Source organism: Somniosus microcephalus, chromosome 14, assembly GCF_052327205.1.
Source record: "Somniosus microcephalus isolate GS21.2 chromosome 14, FLI_Smic_1.0, whole genome shotgun sequence".
Lineage (NCBI taxonomy): Eukaryota > Metazoa > Chordata > Chondrichthyes > Squaliformes > Somniosidae > Somniosus > Somniosus microcephalus.
In genome coordinates, this window is record NC_141000.1 from 33,659,334 (window position 1) to 33,672,784 (window position 13,451).

Genomic DNA, 13,451 nt, shown 5'->3' on the forward strand with positions numbered 1-13,451 from the left:
GGCAGTTATCCCAGGGAAACAGGGCAAGGGGACTTTGTGTACCCTAAAGCCCAAGGAGGGTTACAACCTCGAGCAAATGGTCAGTAACACTCCAGCGGAGTACCAGGCATTTGTGCGAGCACACCTCGGCGCATTTGCCACCCACAAGCATGATTGTGGGAGGGTGAACGGGGTCGAAGTAAGTGTAGATGGGGACCCCATGACCCGACCACAAAAGCAGTATAATTTCCCAAAAGAGGTGGAGAAGGACATGGAAACTGCCATGACCTCTCTGGTCAAACAGGGGGTATTGAGACCAATAGCCACCCATGTAAACTCTCCATTGTGGCCGGTTAGGAAACCGGACAACTACTGGAGAGCCACGGTGGACTATCGGGTACTCAATAGGAACATCCCCGCCTGTGCACCCACGGTCGCAGCTGTCGCCGAGCTCATAGGAAGTATTCCAGCCTCCGCGACCACCTTCACGGTGCTGGATATTTCCAACAGGTTTTGGTCCATCCCTCTGCGGAGAGGACCAGTACAAGTTCACCTTTACGCTTAAGGGCCAACAGTACACTTGGAACTGCCTACCACAGGGGTTCCACAACAGCCCCAGCATCTTCCATCAGTGTATGGCAGATTGCTTAAAAGGCTTCAGCTGACCCCGACAGTTAGTCCAGTATGTGGATGACCTGCTCCTATTCACTGATGAAGGAGAGGAACACGGTCCACTACTGGCTGAACTGCTGGAGTTGCTGAAGCAGGAGGGTTTTAAGGTAAACCCCAAGAAGGTACAGATCGGCCAGAAGGAAGTAAAGTTCCTAGGGCTGGCGGTACGAGCAGGGGAAAGAGCCATAGATAAAGCCAGAAGGGAAGCAGTACAGGAGTTACCAGCCCCCAGTACAGTGACAGGAGTGAGATCCTTTCTAGGGCTAACAGGGTACTGTAGGGATTTTATTGAAGATTATGCTGCCACAGCAGCCCCTCTGCTCCAACTCCTACACAAGGGAGTGGAGTGGGTTTGGGATGAGGGTTGCGAGGCATTTGTAAGCCTCAAGCAAAATCTGCAGACCGCACCAGCTCTAGGGGCGATTGATGGGGAGAAAGAGTTTTTCTTGGAGGTAGCAGCCAGCGGGGACAGTCTGAGTGCAGTGCTGCTCCAGGAGCGGCAGAGTCAGCTGAGACCAGTGGTTTACTCCTCCAGGATACTCAAAGATAGAAAAGGGCTATTCCAACTGTGAGAGGCATCTCCTCGCTACTCACTGGGCTGTGAAAAGATCATTGATCTTCACAGGCACCTCGCCCATCACACGCCCACCCAGATGCTCCTAGATGGGAGAATTAAAGATGGGACAGTGAGCAGTGCCCACATTGCTCGCTGGACCCTACTTCTCTCCCAGATGGATCTAAGGGTGAAAGGTCTCTGCGAGCCAAAGCTCGCAGCCAACATGATCTATCCAGGGACAGCCCACAGGTGTTCTATTGAAGGGGTATGGGAAGTAGACATAGGTTTTCGGGCCGGGATACACCCCACAGGCCGCGAAATCTATGTGGATAGTTCCAGCATGGTATCTGCTGGGAAATGACTCACGGTGTGGAGTTTATGACCCAGGGGCAGACATTGTCCTGGCAATTAAACTCCCCAGCACCATGAGCGCCCAGCAGGCTGAACTGTCCGCAGTAGTGTACGTGGTTACACACCCAGAGAAATTCTCTACCCCATACATGATTTGCTCGGACAGCATGTTTACGTGCAATTCGTGTACGGAATACCTGGCCATCTGGTCCCATCGGGGATACACCTCCGCTGATGGGAGACCTCTGGCCATCAAACCCCTGCTGGAGAAAATCATGACAGCAGTAGGGAAAGAAGGTCTTTATCCACAAGGTTAAGGCCCATTTGAAGACAGAGCCCTTGAGAGAGGGAAATCAAAGGGCAGATGAACTAGCCAAGCAGGGAGCTAGGGAAGGAGAATTTTGGGACCTCTATCAGACAGGGTCGGTAGCCGCAATCCGGGACAAGGGAGGCACACAAGGGGTAGCCTTGGTCCCGGACCCAAAGCAGGCCCAGGTACGGGATCCCATCCTCAGGGCCATCCTGGACGCGCTCACAAAAGGGGAGAAGGTAGAGGGCCTGTACGGTACAGCAGCCATCACCGTCAAGGAAGGCATGCTGTTCAGTGGGGAGCAATGGGTAGTGCCGCAGCAGCACAGAAGGGAATTCCTCCAACTGGCCCATGAGGGTCCAGAGTGGGGCATCCCGGGCCTGAGGCCACCTGGCAGAGGGTGGAACAGGCAGGATGGTGGCCAGGACTGAGGGAACAGGTCCACGAGTTCTGTGCCGACTGTCTGGTGTGTGCTGCCAATAACCCTGACCCCCAGAAAAGGAAGGTATCGTTGGGACACACCAGGAGGGTAGAGGGACCATGGCAGTCGATCCAGATCGATTACATCGGGCCCCTACACACCGCCCGGGGAGGCTACAAGTATTGCCTAGTCCTGGTGGGTGTGTTCTCAAAGTGGGTAGAAGCTTTTCCCTGCCGAACAGCTACCACGTTGGGTGCAGCCAAGATCCTGGTCAGGGAAGTGTTCTCACGATGGGGACTCCCACGGTATGTGGAGTCTGACCAAGGGAGTCACTTTACCGGACAGGTCATGCAGGAGACCCTCATGGTACTCGGCATTGAAGGGAAATGGCACGTCGCCTACAACCCACAGTCATCGGGTCCTGTAGAGCGTTTAAACCGTACCATAAAGGAAAAGCTGAGAAAGGAAACGGGAGACTCACCCAAGAAGTGGGTGGAAGTCTTACCGTGGGCCCTAATGGGGATCCGAGCCAGCCAGTCAAAAAGCACGGGGTATTCCCCACACGAGCTGATGACTGGCAGGATTATGCGGACCCCCACCCATGCGCTAGCCCCAGTGCTGACAGAAGGTCAGCTCAGAGAGGTGAACCGGGACAGCTTCGTCAGGAATCTGTTTGAACACCTCAAACAGATTCACTAGCAGGCTGCTAGTAACATAGGAAAGCAGCATCGGAGTAACCGATTGCTGCTGGAACCCAACAGGCACCACGAGTGGGAGATAGGGGATCAGGTCATGGTAAGGAACTTCGCCTGGTTGGGAAGTTTCAAACCATTGTATATGGGTCCATACAGCATTGTGGGCAAGGCAAGTCCCATGGTGTATGCCATCAAGATGCCCTGCCGCACAAAGTGGTTCCACATTAATCAGTGCAAGCTGTTTAAGGTGGCGTGGAGAACGGTCAGCAAGGGTGAACCGCGTTAAGGCTAGAGAGCAGTCGCCTGCAGCTGCGGCTGATTCACAGACCGCAAAGGTGGGGGCAGTGAGTTGTGTGACTGGAGAGGCCCTCCCACCAATTAAGTGGGATTCAGGTACACTCTCAGTAGTCGGAGCCTTAAGAAGGTCTCCTCGCACACCACAGCCTAGACTACCTTGGTCACCCGAGTATCATTTTAGAGTACGGTCCAGCCCCAGGAGAACCCTCAACAGGAAAGGAAAACCAAAGGTTAGGGACAAGTCTAAGGATACGGATTCCCAGCCTACAGCCTCCAAAGGTGAGGGACTCACAGGAGAGGTAGTGTTGGGCAAGGAGAGAGAGAAGGGTCCCCAGCCTGTGGCATCAGACTGCAGGGAACCCACAGGACAGGATAGGGACTCGGCAGCCACAAAGAAAGGGGTAGTGTGCTGCTGCACAGGAAGGCACACTCCCCTGATTAACTGGGAGTCAGGGGAACTCCCAGTTGTTTTAAGAAGGACTCTCCGAGTCCGGTGGCACAGGTCACCTTACGCCCAGGCGTGCAAGCTGCCCAGACTCCACAAACGGTACAGGCCAATCAGGAATTAGCCTGGCCGTCCGGAGACGGGCGGCGGATGTATATAACTTTCTGAAGTATTTTAAGTGTGTTTTTACAGTTTGGAAGTTTGGGATTTTAGTGGTTTAATTTTAGTATAGGATAAGTTCAAGTTTTGAATTTTGATAACTGTGTCAGGCCAGAGAACCTTCTCGGGACATGGCTATTTTGTTTGTGTGTCCCTACAGAAAGGAAATCGGGATGAGGAAGTTTCTGCTCCTGTTTGCCCTGGTAGGGGTGAGCATCCGTGATCGAGGAGACGTGGAGAACTCCCATATCTATGGGTGTTCAGGTGAGACTGCACCGATCATTACCGCAGGGGGTGGCGAACGGGGTGTGGAGGAGCTCGCTATCTACTTCCATGAGGGAAGGTGGCCAGGGTGGCTGGGGTCCAACTCGACCCAGTACTCCAGCCAGACCAGGTTCACGTACGGGGAGGCCTCCCTCCCGTGCCCCAGGGTACAGGTCGTTGCCACAAGGGTCAGTGTCACCGTGGGAAAACGTGTGTGCTTGACATGCAAGGGACAGATTCCTTTGGATAGGTGGTGGTGGCTCAGAAAGCTGAGCAAGGATATAGGAAACCCCGCAGTCGATTGGGAAACAATACCCATTGGACGATTACAGGGACCCGAGGGGGATTGAGTGTGTGCTGGGACAAGTGGTGGGAACCGGATCAGGGGATTTACGTCTGTATGTGGGGTTCAGAGAAGGTCTGCCCCACAGGCGTATCCATCATTTTCCACCGGTAATGGCAAGATGCCAGGGAGGGGGTGGAGTGGGATTCCAGCCTTAATGCGTGCACGGTCCCACACTCCCCGATCCCAGTGAATGCCACTGAACTTGTAACCCGCCCCCGAAAGCCCCTGCCCATGACCACAACATCACGAACTATAGTCCAGTGGCGTCCTACCACCACCAAGGGAACAGGGAATGGTTTACTCCTAGTACCAACAGATAAGCTGCTGTACCAGGGGGTACACTATGCAATGGCCTCAGTGATCCTGAACCTGATCGAGGTGCACTTACCTGAGTGGTGCCCTAAAGAGACAGAATGGTTGTACCAAGCCCTGTTGAAGGAAATGTTTAGAAAGTTTTATGAGTTCGACTTTGCCAATGTGGACAAAGCGAAGCTGTAGAGTTTACATCCTGAACATAATATGGGTGTGGGGAGACAAAGAAGGGGGACCTAGAATTATGTTTTTACAGCTTACAGTACAGGGTCCTCAGTAATAAACAGCCTAGATGATAGAGTTACAAACCCAGATAAACAGTTTAAAGACCCAGTTAAGGAAACTCCTAACAGAGGAGAACACAGTGGTGGGCTCAGAGCTACATGAGGACCAGGCCATGACGGTCCATTTAAAGGAGATAATAGCTGAGCTGGAGAGACAGGCCAAAACAGTAAATGCACTTATACGGGAGGACAGGAATGCTTCAGATCAAGCTGCACAGAATGAGGTGTGCGTGCTATACGGGGCATGGTTGCTGGGCGAGGGCCGCAGCAACCTGGAGGATTTAAAACAAGGTTTAGTCCCCTCCTGGATTAGCAACAAGCACCTCGCAGCCCTCCACCCATTTAGTAATTCGCTGAGCCCGTGTCAACTCTGTCTAGCTTCTGAAGCTTACCCTGCCCCAGTGGATTGTGGACGTTCCATTCACACTATCATGGGGATAGTAGTGAGGATACCGGTCATGGGTGGGACAGCCCGACCCGCACCGGTATACAGAGTGGAGAACATTGGGATCATTCAAGGGGGTGCACACGTCCGTTTTGCAGAGGTCCCACCTTATGTCATAAAGTGGGAGCACGCTATGACAGGTACAGACCTCTCTGTGTGTCGGAGCCAGGGAGCACACATAATACTGTGTCCCCAGCACTTGAATGCCTATTCAAGACCACAGTGCGGGTTTAAAGCTGCTGGTGCACGACCTGTGAACTGTACCATGGAGGTAATGGCAAAAGACCATGTTTCCCCTCGGGTAGCATTCATAGGGGGTGGGACATATTGTGTCACCACAAGTGCGCCCCACTACCGGCATGGACAGTACGTCTGGTGTCCGGTAAGTGACAGCAGTTTTTGTTTTAAACCCGAGGCAGAAGTTCAAGTGGCCCAGGAATGGACTGTACCCATCCCTGAACCCTCGACTGTTCACCTCACTGTCAGGGAAAGTTATGTAACATATTTTGGCTATCAGATTCCCCCTCTACGAGAACATCTTACCGCCCTATTAAAAGCAGTGGTCATCTCACAGAAACATTTCTATACATTGGAGCAGAAGACAGTAGAGATAGGGGCCAAGATATTGGATATTCTGGTTCCACCCTGGTGGGACATTTTTGAAAATATAGAAGTCCCCTCTTGGATTAGGCTGGCTTCGCATCTTCTAGTGGTGTGCCAGCTGGGAATAGTTTTCTATCTGTTGTGTGCGAAGTGCAAAGGAAGGGACCAGATGCTCCGCTCTCAGCATGAGGGAGCATGGGACAAAAACAAAAATAAAGTTTACAACCAGGTATAAAACCAACCGTGAACGTTATTAAAAATAAAGTTGGACAAGAGTGTGTGTCAATTTATTTTTCCTGTGTGTGATTTTTTCCAAGTGGTGCAGGGGTGTTGGCCCCCTCCGTGCTTGGATGTGAATGTAATAAAAGTTTTTACTTTGTGTATTTTGATAAACACTACACCTAAAGGGAATGGGAGAGTGTTTTGTTGTGGGTATTATTAGGTTAGATAATACAGGGGAAGGTTGGCTCCCGAGGATCAGAAATTTTGCTCACACCTGCATGATACTATAGTGTTATAAAGTATCACACGGGGGTGTGTAAGGTTCGAACATTTCTGCACAACCCCAGAACAGAAGGAAAGCCTTATTTTTTAAATGATTTTGGAACATTACAAAAGAAATCTGTAAAAAGGATAAAAGTGTGGTTGGGCCAAACAGAAGAATTTCAAGGAGTTAAATTAAGGAAGAGATTTTGGACTGTTTTCAGGGGTTATTGGGCCAAAGGGATTTAAAATAAAAATCCCAGGAAGATTTTTGGCTGGTTTAAAAGGACATGTTCAGGCTTGCAAAAGATGGGGACAAAGGGGAGGAGAGTGGGCCCCCTCACTCCGAGTTTGGATATTGGACTGTCGAGGAATGTCCTGGGCTACTCCAGTTTTACATAAGGACAATGAAGCCTGTTTCCCGCCGAGAATTCGCAGAGCCAGGCAACAAATAAACAGGACATGTCCCCAGCAACACAAAGGAAGGAACGTTAGCCCTACAGGTTACCACAAACAAACCACAGTCCAAAACCAATTAAAGAGATTGACAAACGTTTTGCATTTTAAAACCGGTTTCAAGGCAATCCCGAAACCAGTTAAAGGCCAATTAAGTTTAGATGAGCCATCACCTAAACTCGTTAAGTTTGGATGGGCCATCCCCAAAGCTCGTTAAAGTTTTAAAACACATTAAAAATAAGGAGCCCGCCAAATTTAACAAAGAAACCCGAGATTTGGCGGTCAGATAAGCCAGGCCCCAAATTAGTATAATTGAGGCCTGCCTTTTCAGTTCGAGACACAGTTGGAAAGTTAACTTCGTCACCGGTTCGAGGTCAGTTTGAGTCAGCTCAGAAGACAGAAGTTCAAGTTCAGCCAACCAGCTCAAGAGAGAGATCATCATCGGAGACTTGAAGGAAGAAAGAAGAACCCGAGATCGCGGCAACCAAAGGCCTACAGAAACCAACAACCGCCAATATTACCACCAACCAGGTAACATTGGGCCACCGCGACCAACAAGAAACCAACCGCTGAAAAACTCATGAACCAAAGACTTGTTTCCACTCTACAGGCTAGTCTGACTTACCCCTGGGTAAGATTTGGACACAAAAGACCCTAAAACTAACCCTAACCAAAGAAAGTTGGGTACTTACCCGATAGATCCAACAGCGTGACTAACCGCATCAGCGGACCAACCCAAACTGAAGACCCAACACAGGTGCAGTCTTCTACCACGTCCGAGGTACGGCAGGCCCCAACCGCCACAACTAAAGAGAACCCCGAAATCGCGAACCTCTACAGTCTGTCAAGAAAGTCGTTTGGTGAGCATTTCCTGGTCCTCTGGATTCCAGCCTAGCTAGTGTAGTGGGGTTGGGAGGGTAAGGGATTTTATGTATTGTAATTCTCCCTCGCTTATTCCGTGTGTTCCCCACCCTTTTAAAGTATAAGTTTTATTGTATTGTATATTTTCCTGTCTCAAAATAAAGATCTGAATTCTTTTGACTAACCCAGGTGTCTGTTGCAAGTTTATTACAACTCCCAAATAAGTCCAAAGTCTAGAACAAAAGGGAGTGGGAGCGATTCAAACCGCTCAAAGGGGTCAGAGGTGAAGCTGACAAACAACCCACACACCACCCCTTACACCGGACCGAGTGACAATATAGGTCAGCGAACACAAGAGTGATGGGTGAATGGAACTTGGTGAAGTCAAGATACAGGAAGCAGAATTTTGTATGAGTTCAAGCTTATGGAGGGTGGAAGATGGAAGGCCGGCCAAGAGAGTATTGAAATAGTTGTGTGTGGAGGTAACAAAAGCATGGATGAGGTGATGACTACAGCAGCCAATCACAGCTTTGCTTTTATCTCAGTGCACCTGTGACAGTGGCTCTCCATCTCGCCCCATCATCCTTGACCTTTCTGCCACATTCAGCACTGTTTATTACTGCATCCTCCTTCAATGTCTCTCCTCTACAATCCACTTCCAATACCTTGCTATATCCTAGTCTTGCTCATACTTGCTGTGACGCAGATACGTTGTATCCAATGACATCTCCTCCTCGGCTTGCAATCACTTCATTGTATCCTCAGGTCCATCCTCGTTCCCTTCCTCTTCACTGTCTATGTGCTAACCCTTCGCAAAATCAACATGGGGTCATCTTCCATACGTACACTGATGACGCCTAGGTCTACCTCTCTGCCTCCTCCAAACATCCAAAGGCTGTTATTCGGATGAATCAAAATTTCCTCCAGGTTTATGTTACTAAGAATGAAGCCATTACTTTTGGCTCTCGCAAGCACCTGCATGGCTCTGGTGTTGAATCTTCCGAACACTGTCCAAGCCGGCCTCCCTACCTCAGCCTTCCACAAGCTTCAACCTTTCAAAGTGGTGTCCTCAACTGGATCAAACGCTCAGATCCATCAACCCCCCTTTCCTACCACGAGCTCTACTGCCTCTCATGCCCCAGTGAATTGACTTGAAAATTCTCATCCTTGCTTTCAAATTCCTCCATGACCCCTCCTCCTGCCTTGCCTCCTTGTATGCACTTTGGGCCTCTCTTCGTCCCCACTCTTTCCACTCCACCACTGGTGACTGCTTGTTCAGCCATTCTGCTCCTGCCCTTTGGAACTCACAACTTAACTTCCTCCACCTTCTTCCCTCCTTGCTTTCAAAAACCTCAAACATGCCTTTGGTCCACCCCCAAACCTGCTCCAATTTTCCTTTTTCCTTAAAAACAGAAAATGCTGGAAAAACTCAGCAGGTCAGGCAACATCCGTGGCGAGAAATTTGAGTTGACGCTTCGGGTCGAAACCCTTCTTCAAAACTGGAAAGAAAAGAAAATAGATCGAAGGCAGGGCTGCGATCAGACAAAAGAAGTAAGAGACAATAAAAGGTATTAGAAACCAGACGAGATAGTAATAGGCTGAGATTAGGTGTGAAGTGTACTGGCAGGATAAGAGATAGCTGCCAGTTGGTTGAGAGAAACAAAAGGAAAGGGGGGGGGGGGGGGGGGGGTTGGAAAGGAAGACCCAAAACAAAGGGGTGGAAAAAATTATAAGTAAAAAATAGGGGCCGAGGTTATGATCTGAAATTGTTGAACTCGATATTGAGTCCGGAAGGCTGCAAAGTGCCTAATCGGAAGAGGAGGTGCTGTTCCTCGAGTTTACGTTGAGCTTCCGTGGAACAATACACCATTTTGTCCGTGTGATGTTTAAGTATATTGATATGTTTTCCGACATGTGACGCATGTTGTATAAATACAAGTAGTTGTTATTGTTGAACTGATTCAAAACATTTCTTTCTGCTGTTTCCATAAACCCAGCATCACAACACTGAAGCTTGTGAAAAAAAATAGAACAAAAGAGGTGCGAGAACAGACAGCAAAGCTCTGGGGACAACTCACATGACAACCATTACCCAAGCCCATTGTGCTTTCCTTTCTTTGTCTCTGAACGGCTTATTCTTTTAATTCTTCCTACATTTCCTTTGCTTCTTTCCCTCTCTGCTCCTTCCCCTCCCTATTTGCTCTATTCTTTATCTTCTGTTTTTCCCCTTACTACAGGAATTGTGCAGCCACATGAGGAGGGTACAAGCAGCGAGCTGCTGAAAGAGCCGAGAGAAGCTGATCTTTTTTCCAAAAATAGCCTCTGCCGCCTTGGGGGAGGTGCTTTTTGTCTCTTCCGTCAATACCTGGCGTCACTGATCCCTGCAGCATTGGAGGTGGAGAAGCAGGCCGCTGACTCACTTTGCCCCTTTTCCCTTTCTCGTTAGCCTTTTGCTTTTATCTTGTGTCCTGCTTTACTGGCTTCCTGTTTTTTTACTGCTTATTCTTTCCCCCTTCTTGCAGTGATGGTGCCATCGTGTGGGAGGGCTGCAGACGTGGTGCAACACTGAAATTGGTGAGCTTTAGCTGTCAACAACAACTTGCATTTATATAGCGCTTTTAACATAATGAAACGTTCCACGGCGCTTCCCAGGAGCATAATCAGACATCATTTGATACCGAGCCACATAAGGAGATATTAGGACAGGTGACCAGAAACTTGGTCAAAGAGTTAGGTTTTAAGGAGCTTCTTAAAGGAGGAGTGAGGGGAATTACATTAATTAAAAAAGGAGAAAACTGGAAATCTGAAACAAAGACAGAAAATGCTGGGGAAAACTCAGGAGGTTAAGTCAGCATCAGTAGAGAAAACAGAGAAGTTAGCATTTCCGCTGTGGACCCTTCATCAGAAGTGGAAGATATTACAGATGACCAGAATTTAAAATGGAACAAGGAGAGGGAGGAAAACACACACAAGAGAAGTAACGGCCTGCAAAGGGTTTATGTGGAGAACAGGAGATGGTTAAATGGCTGAAGTGATATTAGCACAAGACAGTAAGGCAGGAGAAATGTAAGCACAAAAATATAGATCTCATGGGCCAGTTTAAGTATTTTGCTTGAATATACCTCCAGGCTGGTATCAGGGCTTTAGGGGTGGGAGGGATGGAGCTTGTTGGAGTAGGAGTGTCAGAAAGCAGAGTGGCTGCGGACAGGCTGAGGAGCAGATCTACAATGGCTCAAGTTAAAAGAAATACTTGGCCAAACTCAAGTTGGATAAAAATAAACCCAACTGGGGAGGTCCAGAAAAATACAAAGTATCAATGGCAAAGATGGCTGGAGGACAACACTCTAAAGATAAAAGCTCACAATCTCTATAGTAACATGTCACCAAAAGTCCAGATTGAATTGAAAATGTTCAAAATAATAAAACCATTCCATGAGAGGAATAAACTGCTGGTTGCTACCACTCTACATGGAGTTGTGAAAACTGCAGTATGAATTGCTCCTAATGTAAAAATTAATTCCAACTTATTTCTCCAATACAAACAAGATGTACCGACCGACCCTTCCAACCCAATCACTGTACTCACCTCAAGTTTAAATTGGTCAGCGTCTGCAGATTGATGACTGCGTCTGGAATGACTTTGATGCAATTATGATACAGGTTTAACATCTCCAAGGAGATAAAGTGGCACAGTTCCAGTGGAATTTCACTCAGTCTATTCTTTGACAGATCTGCCAAGGAAACAAAATGCACCTTTTAGAAGCAAGTTTGAAGTGACACGCAAAATAATGGACATGATGTAGAAGACCCTCCTGCACTGAATCACTGGGAGTACAGCAATACCCGGACAGCAGAACTATCGGACATACATTGTTCTATGTGATTTGTTACAAGGATGGACATCAGTCCTCCATCAAAATCAATATCCCACACAATCCTGCATTCCTGGGAACTTTAAAGTGGGCCCAGGACACAATGGTTTGTTTTCAGTACTGTACATTGATCCCAAACTATTTGGATTAACACAGAACCTTTAGTGTATATGATGAGTGCAATGAGGAAGCCATACTTCCACGAGTCTGGGAATTGGAAAATATTCTGGGAGACATCGTAGGTGGACTTTTTTTTAATCTTGTGACTGTATTGTGTCAGAGAATGGAGAGAGCTTTTGTGCATTATTTGTGAAGCAATCACTCCTTTAAACAATTGATTAGAGCAGGCTGTGTAGATTCCACATTCATGTCCTGGTTACTTGATATCATGCAATAAGGAGGAAGGCGACTACAAGAAAGGAGGGAAGAAACAAGGAAGTTCTTGCCTTTATATAGCATCTTGTTCATTCTTAGGTTGTCCCAAAGTACCTGAATTGCTTTATTAGTGCAGTCATTGCTGTAATGTTGGGAAAATCAGCATCCAATTTGTCACAGAAGTATTGAGTATCATAGTGAAAGCAAGGGGACAGTGTTTATAAAAAGTCTGTGTTGTGTTACTAGGATATTGATTGCTATTTAGTCAAATTTCTTCTCTTTCAAACACCCACCCAAAAAAATTCTCAATACTCTTAATACTGGTGTGATAATTCAATCCAAAGTTTATTTACAAAGATTCAAATTAGGATCAAGTTCTAAATCAGACTAAGTATTGATTATTCTGCATTTTTCTATGTACCGTTACTTAAAAGCAAAACATCAACCAAGCAATATTGTAAAGCTGCAGCACTCCACGCCGCACCACTCCACGCCACACCCTATAGCCGCGCCACTCCACGCCACACCCTATAGCCGCGCCACTCCTCACCACACCCTATAGCTGCGCCACTCCACGCCACACCCTATAGCCGCGCCACTCCACGCCACACCCTATAGCCGCGCCACTCCACGCCACACCCTATAGCCGCGCCACACCCTATAGCCGCGCCACTCCACGCCACACCCTATAGCCGCGCCACTCCACGCCACACCGTGCCTTCAATTCTTCCTTAAGTAGGAACTCCTCCTCAAGTTCTGTACAATGCAAGAACCACATTGAAAGAAAGAATTCAACCAATTTGCACTGCCCCTCCTCTCTTCATACAAGAGTACAGAACACCCAAGTGTGAATAGTATCCCCTCTCGGGAACAGGAGAGCCCAAACTCCAGAGTCTGGAAAGGTAATTAAAGAGAACGTCCCAAGTATATAAAATGTGAGGAAATGGCACAGATAAAGCAACTGCTGATTACCTGAAAGTCGAGCACAAAACAGGACCAGAGGTCAGAAACAGAAATGATTGAAAGTACATTAGAACAGCGACAAGGAAAAATGTCTATTCAAAGAGTGCTAATGTTTGCGATAAGGCAATGGATGCCACAACATTTCATTATACAAAATACAATTAGATGCCATGATCGGAGTGTTAATGTAATGTGCTTCAATGGATCCTATAGAGTCATGGCTTTATCTCATCCATAGGTTCATTAACAGTCAACTTCCACAACCTGCGATATGAGGGGAAACTTATTTACAGGTCAAAACT

At 48.0% G+C, this 13,451-nt stretch overlaps 1 protein-coding gene across 6 annotated transcripts in view; it reads right to left on the reverse strand.

Moving 5' to 3' along the window:
- lrch1 (leucine-rich repeats and calponin homology (CH) domain containing 1) overlaps positions 1 to 13,451 on the reverse strand; it is a 247,116-nt gene that overhangs the window by 135,677 nt on the left and 97,988 nt on the right. For all 6 annotated transcript variants that reach the window (XR_015080796.1, XR_015080797.1, XR_015080795.1 and 3 more), the window contains exon 2: positions 11,526 to 11,670. Coding sequence is in view for 2 of the 6 variants with exons in the window: in XM_086006477.1 (XP_085862603.1) it covers positions 11,526 to 11,670 (145 nt within the window). In the remaining 4 variants the exon portion in view is untranslated. The remainder of the gene's footprint in view (positions 1 to 11,525; positions 11,671 to 13,451) is intronic.